We start from the raw sequence: 13,576 nt of genomic DNA on the forward strand, positions 1-13,576 counted from the left end.
AGAAAAACCAGATGATCATCTCAATAGATGCAGAAAAAGCTTTCAACAAAATTCAACACCCATTTATGATAAAAACCCTCCAGAAAGTAGGCATAGAGGAAACTTAACTCAATATAATAAAGGTCATAAATAACAAACCCACTGTCAACATCATTCTCAATGGTGAAAAACTGAAACAATTTCCTGTAAGATCAGGAACAAGACAAGGTTGTCCACTCTCACCACTGTTATTCAACATCATTTTGGAAGTTTTAGCCACAGCAATCAGAGAAGAAGAAGAAATAGAAGGAATCCAAATCAGAAAAGAAGAAGTAAAGCTGTCACTGTTTGCAGATGACATGATGCTATACATAGAGAATCCTAAAGATGCCAACAGAAAACTGCTAGAACTAATCAAGGAATTTGGTAAACTAGCAGCAAACAAAATTAATGCACAGAAATGTTTTGCATTCCTGTACACTAATGATGAAAAATCTGAAAGATAAATGAAGGAAACACTTCCATTTACCACTGCAACTAATAGAATAAAATATCTAAGAATAAACCTACCTAAGGAGACCAAAGACCTGTATGCAGAGAACTATAAGACACTGATGAAAGAAATTAAAGATGATACCAACAGATGGAGAGATATACCATGTTCTTGGATTGGAAGAATCAACATTTTGAAAATGATTATACTACCCAAAGCAATCTACAGATTCAAGGCAATCCCTGTCCAACTACCAATGGCATTCTTCACAGAATTAGAACAAAAAATTTTACAATTCGTATGGAAACACAAAAGACCCTGAATAGCCAAAGCAACCTTGAGAAAGAAAAACGGAGTTGGAAGAATCAGGCTCCCCGACTTCAAACTATACCACAAAGCTACAGTAATCAAGACAGTATGGTACTGGCACAAAAACAGAAATATAGATCAATAGTACAGGATAGAATGCCTAGAGATAAACCCACGCATATTGTCATCTAATTTATGACAAGGGAGGCAAGAACATACTGTGGAGAAAGGACAGCCTCTTCAATAAGTGGTGCTGGGAAAACTGGACAGCTACATTTAAAAGAATGAAATTGGAATACTCCGTAACACCATACACAAAAGTAAACTCAAAATGGATGAAAGACCTAAATCTAAGGCCAGACACTATCAAACTCTTAGAGGAAAATTTAGGCAGAACACTCTATGACATAAATCACAGCAAGATCCTTTTTGACCCACCTCCTAGAGAAATGGAAATAAAAACAAAAATAAACAAATGGGACCTCATGAAACTTAAAAGCTTTTGCACAGCAAAGGAAACCATGAAGAAGATGAAAAGACAACCCTCATAATGGGAGAAAATATTTGCAAATGAAGCAACTGACAAAGGCCTAATCTCCAAAATTTAGAAACAGCTCATGCAGCTCAATATCAAAAAAACAAACAGCCCAATCCAAAAATGGGCAGAAGACCTAAACAGACATTTCTCCAAAGAAGATATACAGATTGCCAGCAAACACATGAAAGGATGCTCAACATCACTAATCATTAGAGAAAAGTAAACTAAAACTACAATGAGGTATCACCTTACACCAGTCAGAATGGCCTCATCAAAAAATCTATGGACAATAAATGCTGGAGAGGGTGTGGGGAAAAGGGAACCCTCTTACACTGTTGGTGGGAATGTAAATTGATACAACCAGTATAGAGAACAATATGGAGGTTCCTTAAAAAACTAAAAATAGAACTACCATAGGACCCAGCAATGCCACTACGGGGCATATATCCTGAGAAAACCATAATTCCAAAAGAGTCATGTACGACAGTGTTCATTGCAGCTCTATTTACAATAACCAGGACATGGAAGCATCCTAAGTGTCCATCAACAGATGAATGGATAAAGAAGATGTGACACATATATACAATGGAATATTACTCAGCCATAAAAAGAAACGAAATTGAGTTATTTTTAGTGAGGTGGATGGACCTGGAGTCTGTCATACAGAGTGAAGTAAGTCAGAAAGAGAAAAACAAATACCATATGTTAACACATATATATGGAATCTAAAAAAAAAAAAATATTCTGAAGAACCTGGGGCAGGATAGGAATAAATACACAGACGTAGAGAATGGCCTTGAGGTCACGGGGTGGGGGGAAGTGTAAACTGGTATGAAATGAGAGAGTGGCATGGACATATATACACTACCAAATGTTAAACAGATAGCTAGTGGGAAGCAGCCTCATGGCACAGGGAGATCAGCTCGGTGCTTTGTGACCACCTAGAGGTGTGGGATAGGGAGGGTGGGAGGCAGACACAAGAGGGAGGAGATATGGGGATATATGTATATGTATAGCTGATTCACTTTGTTATAAAGCAGAAACTAACACACCATTGTAAAGCAATTATACTCCAATAAAGATGTTAAAATAAATAAATAAGTAAATAAATAAATGTTAAAAAGTGGTAGAGCAAATAAAATTAAACGTGAAAAGCTTCTCAAATCGCTAAAATATTTAATCAGAGTATATTATAATATTTAACATGAAATTAAAATATTAAGATTCAGATTATTAGAACTGTGAATGTTTGATGTATTGTACTTATTTATTAAAAGTGTAATTGAGTCCCATCATAGACGAATAGAGACGAAGAGATTCCTGAACCTCCTTCTCAGCACCATTTTGTGCATATGTGTGTTCTATACCATATAAGCTTGTGTGTATGTGTACCACTGCCTTTTATGGAATATCAAATGTCAGGACAGTTTTGGAATTAATATTGTTATCTGATGAAGACATTGAAGGCTCTACCTTTTGACCTTTCTTAGTGGTTTCAAGTTCAGACTCTCTGATGATGTCTTATGGATTGTCCTTAGTTAAGTGATGCCAAACCTACTTCATCCTTATAGGCATGAAATGTAAAAGGATGGCTAGAATATAACATTGGACAGAACTATATAATAATAACAGAAAACATATTGTCTTCTTTTCCACTTTCATACCAGTAATATTTTTTTTGCATTTTTTCATCATTTTGCTCTTCCTCAGCCCAAATCAAATCAGAGAAATCTTCTTGACTTAGCTGTTGACAAAATACCAAATTCTGACATTAGTCTTTTAGCGTAATGATGGAAGTTGGCCCCAAAGATTCCCTCAAGTTCATAAGAGTCTAGGCTATCCTAGAATGACTCATAGTATTGGGTCTGATTTGTAAGAGGACTTGAAGATTATCCAGAAATCACAGAACCTAGTTTAAGCCTGCCAGGAGATATCCCCAAACTGCCCTGGATCTCCTAGGGGTCCTTCAGAACAGAGAAGAGCCAAAGCAACCTTAGATGGATGTATCTTCATATGCCAAAATGATCTCAAATCTCCATGAGACCACATAAGTATCATTGGCCAATATGATATGCATGGTATATTAGTTTTTTGGTGAGGTTATTTATAAGTCAATACTCGTTCATTATAACAGAATATTTCAGATGATAGTTATGAGAGAGACTGGACTAAAACCAAGCTCATCGTCTATAGGACTGACCAGAAGAATCTAAATGATATCCTCAGGATTGCAAGGACAGATCTGGAAGTTTATACTAAATATCTAGTGTTCAATTATTTTTTAAAAACAGTTGCAATCTAGGCAATTTCTAGAGTCATGTGGCCTCCACTGAGTACAAGATTGGAATGTCTGCTTTAGTTCCACTTTCAAGTCAATACATGCTCATTTTGCATTTTAAAAATAATTATGGTATAAGTAAGTATCAGTCTGGAAATTCTAGAGGAGTTTGTTGTTTTCATTGTTAATAAGAGGCAATGTTCCCAGCCACATAGTACCTCTGTAGAAAATATAATGGTTTTCATGGAGAAGAAATAGCCAGATATCTTCAGAAAGACCATAATTCTACCTATTATCAATATAAACCATGAATTATATATTATATTCAATTAAGAAAGCCAAATACACAGGAAGTATTTTAGAGATATCTTTAGGAAGGTTAATATGTAACGATATAATGATTGGTGATAAGTTGAGTCATTGGAAATAGATAACTATTTTGTTTCTTTTATGAGAGGCATGACTTTGGTCTTCTTTTCTGAACACTGATAAGTAATCAATATATTTCTCCATGATTTGTGAGGTCGTGCATCTGAGACCTATACCTGAGGATTTAAAAGTCTCTGGTGTCACCTTGGCCATTATCTGCCTTTAGAGCAAAATCCATTTGTTGGTCTATGGTGGATGCAATGTTTTACTTATTCAAAGACTGGTGTTCTTCAAAGCAAAGGAGAATATTTGCGTATTCTAGTGTAGCTGTTCCGTAATATGACAGGCTAACTTGTATAAACAGTATAATAGAGGTGACCAAGTAAGTAATCCTAGTTTATGCTACAGAAACACATCTGGGCTAAAGCTGAAACAACTTCACTGCTCTAAGAACATCAAGACAGACGTCTCTCACAAAGTGAGCTGACAGGATTTTTGTAGTTCCAAATCTAGTTCATGGCTCTGTACCTTGTCTAAATCTGATTGAATAACGATATGAAAATCTGGCAGGACTGCTTTCTGTTTCTGTTTTAATTAAAAGGCTTTCCAGTCTAGTGGAGCTGCATTTTGTTACTCTATGATGCCTTGAGGAGAATAATTTAATTCTTATTGATTGACATTTTAATACTGAGGCATTCATTATAGAATTGCAAAATGGAGAAAAAGAGAGGCGTATTGTAATGCATAGATTATTCTAAAGGGACCAGGTAAATTGAACATGTATAGGAAACATCCTCATTTGCAGTTTCATTTTGGACATGTATAGGTAACATTCTCATATGCAATTTGATTTTACACATGTGTAGCTATGTCCATCAAACTGTGCCTCTCTATTTTTTATTGGTTTGTTTGCTTGTAAAAGAACTCTTTCATTCCATAGGTACTGTGAACCCCTCTAAATGTGGCTGCCCCTTTGCCTTGAAGATGGCAGCATGCCAGCTTCTCCTGGAGATTACCACCTTCCTGCGAGAGACCTTTTCTTGCCTGCCCAGACCACGCACTGAGCCTCTGATGGTACGTAAAACATATTATTAATGAGGCTACTTGGAGAGTCCAACCATGTGGCTAGACTTTGAGTATTCACAGTTTCCTCAAATACCAAATGACCAAATGTATCACATAGTTTAAAAATTCAACCAAGGGATTTTCATATATAAAAAGAAAATCTCTTTTATCTATTAAAAAAAAAAAGAACTAAAATTGACCTTGAAATCACTAAAGATGGTACCACTGGGTAAGATGTTTGATTGATCACTATCAGTTAACCTAGGAATGTCTGAGAACCTCCAGGTTCCTTTACTCTGCAAACTACGAGTTTAATGGCCAGCATTTTCCAGGAATCACTGATTTTTTTTTCATACTAACAACTCATAAATTCATGTGCCTCCAATGAATTTTCTCATTTAAACTAAGGGCAAAAAGACTCAAGTCTTTAGCATGTAAATGCCTCTGAACATATATTTTATTTCTGCAGTATTTCTTGTGGATACAGATAGGCAGAGAAAGAACATGTGTGCATGCACACACGCACATGCGCATGGAAACACACATACACACACACATACACACACACCCCTGTACCATCAGGGTCTGATTTATTTAACTTAGGATACAAATTCTAACAAGAGCCAGGAGTCATCACAGAGCATTTGGGACAGAGGCACACCTCAGAGCCCATTTTTCTTGGCCCTTTGTTCCCTAACAGGCACCAAGTTTCCGGTGGTTCTTTTGTCAAAGGCATTATCCAACTAGAGCTGAGGAACCAAATTCTCTTCTTTCCCCCTTTACACAGATTTACAGTATTCAACCAGAACAGTTGGTACACTAACAATCTGTGTGGTTCCATTTAGGTGAATTTTACAGTCCACCAGCTCTCCTGCTTTTTTGACCAAACTCAGCACGAACAAGGCCATAACCTAGTTCCAGAGGGTAGGTAGGGGAGGGAACGGGACAAAAAAGTCAGTGCTCTGGTATTCCTGAGCAGTGCCTCTAACTCTGATTTTCCAATGTCTGGACAGCCTGTTTCCTCACACTCTAAAACATAAAATGGAAATATTTATAGGTAAAATATGTTTTCAAGAGAAACATACCGACATGTGGCCTGTGAAACTGCACCCTTTAAATACTGAAAAAGAGAGTTTTTCTTACTGCCCTTACTTAATTTCATGTTATCCTGAACCCTGATTTTTCTGAATTGTCACCTTCACTATTATATTGAGACTATTCTATAAAATCAAATCGAGGCTGCCACTTAACACATGTTTAGTTTAAAGTCAAGTCTGATCTGTAGGCCTCTGTCGGTGTTATTTATCAACATTCTAATTGTATCAGAGTCTTCATAAAAGCACAGAAACACATCTACTTTTAAATTTACAGATTTTTAACGGTCACCATTTTGACCTATTATGATTTTAAAACATAAGAATCTTGAAATTTGAGTCACTTATTTTTGTTCTTTCTTTCATCACTATAAAGCTATAGTTTAAATATTCCTTATTATTGTAACACATTTCATTTTTTAAGAAAATTAATCAAATCTTTTAAAAATGACTGTATAATCAACTGGCTATCTAGGAGAAAATGCCAAGAAAGTAAACTAAAACAGAGGCTGCAGTCATTCAGTTAATAAGAGGAAATTTTTCATTGCCTTTAACTAGGTCTCACAAATCTTTTATTTATTAAGCTAGGATTTTCATTGTCAAGTATAGGTTCATATATTGTATTGGGATGTGACCTTTATAAAATAAATGGGAAAGATGCTTTCTCATGTTTAACCTATCTAACTACAGTTGATGATAAAGAAAACTCAAATCACATTTTTTAACTATTGTAGAAAAAACAGTATCATAAAACTTTTACCAATACAGAAACTATAAATGCTTGAAATATTTTTTTAAGAAATTGTACTAAATGGTGAATCTAAGAGGCTAAGCATAAATACCATCAAAATGAAATATTCTAAAGTTTTAACAAAGCACTTGCTGTAAGAGTATTTATAGATCTTTGGGATGTCTTATTCAGTAACATTTTTAACAGCAGTAAAAATAAATAGCTACCCTAATGTACAGAATAATAAAAGTATAAGCCAGAAAAATCACATTAGAAGCTGTAAATATCCTGGGATCTGAGATTTGAGGATGGGAGAAGATAGGGAACATAAACTTTCTACCAAGAGAAAGTCTTTCTGATAGAAATGTCATAAGGCCATTTCCAAGATAAAAGAGATTTCCCTGTGAAATATTTGTTTGCTTGAAAAAGTCCTAGTTATGGGCTTCCCTGGTGGCGCAGTCATTGAGAGTCCGCCTGCCGATGCAGGGGACGCAGGTTCGTGCACCGGTCCGGGAAGATCCCACGTGCCGCGGAGCGGCTGGGCCCGTGAGCCATGGCCGCTGAGCCTGCGCGTCCAGAGCCTGTGCTCCACAACGGGAGAGGCCACAACGGGAGAGGCCACAACAGTGAGAGGCCCCCGTACTGCAAAAAAAAAAAAAAAAAAAAAAAAGTCCTAGTTATATCCAAAGTGTGGAAGAGAAAGCAAAAGAGCCTAAAATACAATAACTAAAGGTTAATTTGATAGGGTCAGGAAATCGCAGGAGACCACTCACTGGTTTGGTGGGGAATGACGGTAAGAGAAAAGGAAAAATGATATCAAAAGGGTTTAAAATGTTGCTAAAACCATATTTTTACCAACTTAACAAATTGTTTCCCAGAGAGATCCCTGGATGCAACTTAATGTGTTTTTCCCCTCCAAAAAACAACTTCTGGTAGCATTTTTATTCATTCTTTGTGAACCATACAAATAATATCTAAAAAAGGAAAAAGCCTTTTTACAATATTTATCATAAAAAGCATAGCAATCAATTTTACTCTGATTGTTAACTTCCAAACTTGAAAACAAAGAAATATTTTTTAGAGAATTTTGTCTATAAAACTGCTGGTCTGTTAAATTGTTCTCCTGTTGAATTAGTAAAACCAATAACTGATGACCAAGCAACATGGAATTAAATTAATTCCCATCCAACGCCAAGACGAGTCCATAATAATAAAGTAAAAGGCAGTAAGGAAGTCTCTGTACATCTATATTCACTCATTAGGGAAAACAACATATTGGATGCTTTTGTACAAGATTGTGCTAGAAGCTGTACCAACTGTATCAACTGGATTTAACAAGTCAGGTTATAAATAATACACTGCTGGATTCCAAATGCTCCTAAAGTTAAAGAATCAGAAGCAAAGAACAGTTCACATATATGAAGAGTAGACTGATGAATATTTGAGAGTAAGGCTGTGAGCAAGGTGGTGTGATGGATGCAGAGGTGGGAGTGGGGGTGATGCAGAGATGACTATGTTGTAACAGGAGAACCGACATGTAAACAACACACTTAAGAAAGGAGCAGAGGGCCAGGGTTGGCCAAAGAAGGGACTGGAAAAATCTGAAGAGCCTTCCTGGATGAGATCACATTTGAAAGTAACTTTGAAAGATAAGTAGGATTTTGACTAGTAGATACAAGAAGTTGGAAGAGAGAACTACTTTTGATAATCAGAATTGTTATTTTATTACTTTTTGTCCCACCTAAGAAACTTATCTAATTAAATTTGGCTACTAAAATGGAAAGTAGTTAGGTTATTTTTTTTCCTAAAAGGGATTAATTTCAGAGAAACAATTATATTCCTAGAATATTTTTTGACAGTGTTAAATAGACTCTATGTGGTTCCTTATTTTTCTAGATGTGATATAATTTTCTGAGTACCAAAGTTTAACTTCTGTTCTTAATTCAAAGGGAAAAGAAGAAACGATATGTAGAGTCTAAAGTTTCATTTATTAATAATAGTTAAAAGCATAAGATTTTAATCTTGGTACAAACTGGGTTTTTCAAAATAGTTTTTGTTTTTCAAACTACTTGAATCTGAGGGATTATTATGTCATAATTAGAAAAAATGCTGTATAAAAATAAAGTTAGCATTTTATATATTTTTCATTTATCAAGTCTGAAAGCGCTTCATAGATTAATGATTAATTATGATCTTCAGCGTGAGCGAGTCTCCATTTACAGAACAGGTCAAATGTCCACACTGGGGCCTCACAGGCCAAACTCCTACTAAATACTTAAACTCCCCAAGGCTTATTTTCAGTTTTGGGATCATGAAGTCTCCTAAGAGAGAGTGAGAGATTCCTCCAACGCATGATCCTGTTTTAAACCTCTGGCCATTACCCCTGAGGTTTCTTAAGAGGAAACCAAACTGGTTTCCCTACCAGTTTGCAGAGCTAACTTTACTTAATCCTCAGGATTTAACTCCAACGTCACCTTGGTATTTGTTTTCTACTTCTGTTGTGTGATATTGTGATTTATGATAAGAATATATGTTTGGTCTCCATCCCTGTTTCTGGCACAGTGCTCCTAAAATCCTTGGAATTTCTTAAGTCGGGAGGGTGACCAAGGTGTCTTTTGTTATGTTAAGAGGTGACTTGTAGAATGCCTCTAGATTACCCAAGGTTCAGCTGGTCACCAGATGAACCAACAAAATAATTAGAAAATTGAAACTTTCAGTCCCACCCCCTCACCTCCAGGTGACAACGATTTAATCAATCATGCCTATGTAATGAAGCCTCCATAAAGACCCAAAAGAACAGGGTTTGGAGAGCTTCTGGTTGGTGAACACGTGAAGACTGGGGAGTGTGCTGCCCTTGAAGAGGGCATGGAAGCTTGGCACCATCACCCCATACCTTGGCCTGTGCATTTCTTCCATCTAGCTGTTGCTGATTATATCCTTTTTTGATAAACCAGTGATCTAGTAAGCAAAATATTTCTCGAGTTCTATGAGCCCCCCTAGCAAATTAATTGAACCTGAGGAGGGGTGTTGTTGGAACCTTCCATTTATAACCAGTTGGTTAGAAACACAGGTGACCACTTGGCCTCACAACTGATGTCTGAAGTGGGGACAGTCTTGTGAGACTGAATCCTTAACCTGTGGATTAAGGAAAACATTTTCATGACCCCAGTCTAAACCTGGCATTAGATAGAGGGAAATTTGGCTGTTTAAATGCTGTTGTGTGCAGCTTAAAATGGAGGGAGGGGGCTTCCCTGGTGGCGCAGTGGTTGAGTCCGCCTGCCGATGCAGGGGACACGGGTTCGTGCCCCGGTCCGGGAGGATCCCACATGCCGTGGAGCGGCTGGGCCCGTGAGCCATGGCCGCTGGGCCTGCGCGTCCGGAGCCTGTGCTCCGCGACGGGAGGAGCCACAACAGTGAGAGGCCCGCGTACCGCCAAAAAAAAAAAAAAAAAAAAAAATGGAGGGAGGTTTGCTGGAAGACCAGTGCAGTGCTGGGGAGATGCCAGCATCCATGTGCTCCTCACTGACATTTCAGGACTTGGAGAGCTGCCGACTTCGTTTGGATCCTGAGTTGGACCGGCACAGATATGAGAGGAAGATCAGCTTTGCTGGTGTCCTGGATGAAAATGAAGACTCAAAAGATTCCCTTCACAGTAGTAGCCACACCCTCAAATCAGATGCAGGTGTTGAGGAGAAGAAAGGTATGCATAAGCAAAAATTAATTCACGTTTCAGGGTTTCTCATGGGATATTTGGTCTCGGGTCTAAACTGCAGAATTGTGCACTGAAAGAAGTCCAGAACTGTTGTTGACTCAATGAGGTAGGCAATCATGCTAGTTAGGAGTTGGACTCTGCAGTCAGACTCTAATTCCGGCTCAGCAATTCTCCATATCCCATTGAATCTAAGATGGCATCAGTTGTAAGATGAACCATTATCTTATATACCAATAAGAAAGGAAAAATACTCCCCATTCAGCTCTTATGCAGTATTTTCTTATCACTTAATTTGTGCTTTATTCTTACTGAAAGAGGACTTTCAGATGTAATTAGATGTAGATTTTTATTATCGGTCTATATCATTCTTTGTGTAGCCAGGTAAACTCGTTAAAGGTTTTCTAAACCATCTTCAATTCAGAGATCAAATTCTTAATCACTTTTCAACTCAGAATTGTCAGTGTCTGTGTTTTTATATGTGATAATGTCTTCTGGGTTAGTAACACATCATTTCTTAAATGAATCTGTAAAAGAAGTAAAGCTATTGGTGATAGTTACACAAGCCAACGTGCAACTGTATGAAGCTAGCCTACTTCAGTCTCTGCTTCAGGAATGTTCCCAAACACATCTGACTTACCATCCCACCCACTCCTCCACCCAACTATCATTTGGTTCCTGGGACTTAAAAGACACTGGCACCCATTTTGTACATTTTGTTGCTGGTGCTTTAGATATTCACATGAACACAAGCGATAGCAAATATGTCCCAACTGCCACCTGGCTCTAGTGATCTTAAGATGTCATCAGTTGTAAGCCAAATCTCAATTTCAGAGATGTTCAAATGTAAAAAAATGTGCATCTTAAAATGGTGAAATAAAGTGGTTATGTGGCCTTGTCCAAGTTGCTTACCTTCTAAGCCAGTTTTCTTCCCTGTAAAATTAGATTAATAACACCTACCACACTGGAATGTTGAAAGCTTTAAAAGAGACATTGCAAGTAAAACATAAACTCAGTACCAGATACCTAATAAGGACACAATAAATAATTGTCACCATTGGTTTTTTTAATTTGTATCATGAGCATATAGATTAAAATCCATGCAGAAAATCCTAAATATGAGTTACAGATTGCAAAGTTTTAAGTTGCTCTTTAAAGGCTCCTTTAAACTGTTAACTTCTCTATTTGATTTTTCTATTTTCTTAAGTTTCATTATCCTTCAATGTTTTTCTAATGAATTCCACTAGAAAACAGCATATTTGTAAAAAGAGTCAAAGACAGTTTTATCCATTGGTATATTTTCTGCAGACAGTGACTGCATAAATGTTTGGTAGTTTAAGGAATGCATGATTCTCAAAAGACATAGCCCTACAGAAGACTTATATAGACATTTCTCCAAAGAAGGCTTGGCCAACAGGCACATAAAAAGATGCTCAATATCACTAATTATTAGATAAATGCATATCAAAACTGCAGTGAGGTATTACCTCACACTGGTCAGAATGGCCATCGTTAAAAAGTCTACAAATAATAAATGCCAAAGAGGTTGTGGAGGAAAAGGAACCTTCCTACATTGTTGGTGGGAATGTAAATTGGTGTAGCCACTATGAAGAACAGTATGGAGGTTCCTTGAAAAACTAAAAATAATTACCATGTGATCCAGCAATCCCATTCCTGGGCATATATCTGGAGAAAACTAATTAGAAAAGATACATGCACCCCAATGTTCATAGCAGCACTATTTACAATAGCCAAGACATGGAAGCAACCTAAATGTTCATCAACAGATGAATGGATAAAGAAGATGTGGGGTGTGTGTGTGTGTGTATATATATATATATGCATATGTATATATATATACATATACAAACAATGGAATATTACTTGGCCATAAAAAAGAATGAAATGCTTTTTGCAGCAACATAGATGGACCTAGAGATTATATTAAGTGAAGACAGAGAACGACAAATATCATACGATATCAGTTATTTGTGGAATCTTAAAATGTGATACAAATGAACTTATTTGCAAAGCAGAAATAGACTCACAGACATAGAAAAACAAACGTGGTTACCACAGGGGATGGTGTGGGGGGGAGAGACAAATTAAGAGTTTGGGATTCATATATATACACTACTATATATAAAAGAGGTAAACAACAAGGACCTACTATATAGCACAGGGAAGAAACTCAATATCTTGTAATAACCAGTAATGGAAAGTAATCTGAAAAAGAATATATATATGTTTTTTAAAAAAGAAATAGCCCTAGATAAAGAAAACACAACATATTTAAAATATTTAAAATGTTGTAAGGAATGGATATATTCTGAAAAAAAATTTTTTAATATTTTAAGATCAGATTGTTGTCACAGCATTTAAAAAATGCAAATAATTATATTGTGTTGAATTTATGGTGAACAGAAGCCATGTTGCGGGAAGGATTAGCCAAATTTTAGCAGTTTCTGAGTATGAAGAGGTATCAAGTCAAGGTTTGTTCAAATACTACTACTTCTGACAAGGATGACTGCATATGATGAGAAACATCCTTCTTTTTTATCAATATTTCTTTAATTGAAGTATAGTTAATTTACAATGTGTTAATTTCTGCTGTACAGCAAAGTGGTTCAGTTATACATATATGTACATTCTTTTTTTATATTCTTTTCCACTATGGTTTATTATAGGATATTGAGTATAGTTCTCTGTGCTGTACAGTAGGGCCTTGTTGTTTATCCATTCTATATATAATAGCTTACATCTGCTAACCCCAGCCTCCCACTCCATGCCTCCTCCAACCCTCTACCCCTTGGCAACCACCATTCTGTTCTCTATGTCCATGATTCTGTGAAACTCCCATCTTTTAAACATATCCCACAGGGATTTTTTCCCATTCAAAATTATTATGTTAGTTATTATTTAAAGTAGTTGAAATAAAAATTGCTAATACTGACATGGTCAAATTTCAGCAGAGTAAATTCTACACCATTTAAAAAAATAAAACCTCAGATT

General features: G+C 36.5%; 1 protein-coding gene across 5 annotated transcripts in view; it reads left to right on the plus strand.

Moving 5' to 3' along the window:
* UNC80 (unc-80 homolog, NALCN channel complex subunit) overlaps positions 1 to 13,576 on the plus strand; it is a gene marked incomplete at both ends in the record, with an annotated part of 242,147 nt that overhangs the window by 114,351 nt on the left and 114,220 nt on the right. For all 5 annotated transcript variants that reach the window (XM_082840708.1, XM_082840711.1, XM_082840709.1 and 2 more), the window contains 2 exons: positions 4,907 to 5,040; positions 10,390 to 10,555. In XM_082840708.1, coding sequence (XP_082696834.1) covers positions 4,907 to 5,040; positions 10,390 to 10,555 — 300 coding nt within the window. The remainder of the gene's footprint in view (positions 1 to 4,906; positions 5,041 to 10,389; positions 10,556 to 13,576) is intronic.

This window comes from Leucopleurus acutus (assembly GCF_964270905.1).
Source record: "Leucopleurus acutus genome assembly, chromosome: 6".
NCBI lineage: Eukaryota > Metazoa > Chordata > Mammalia > Artiodactyla > Delphinidae > Leucopleurus > Leucopleurus acutus.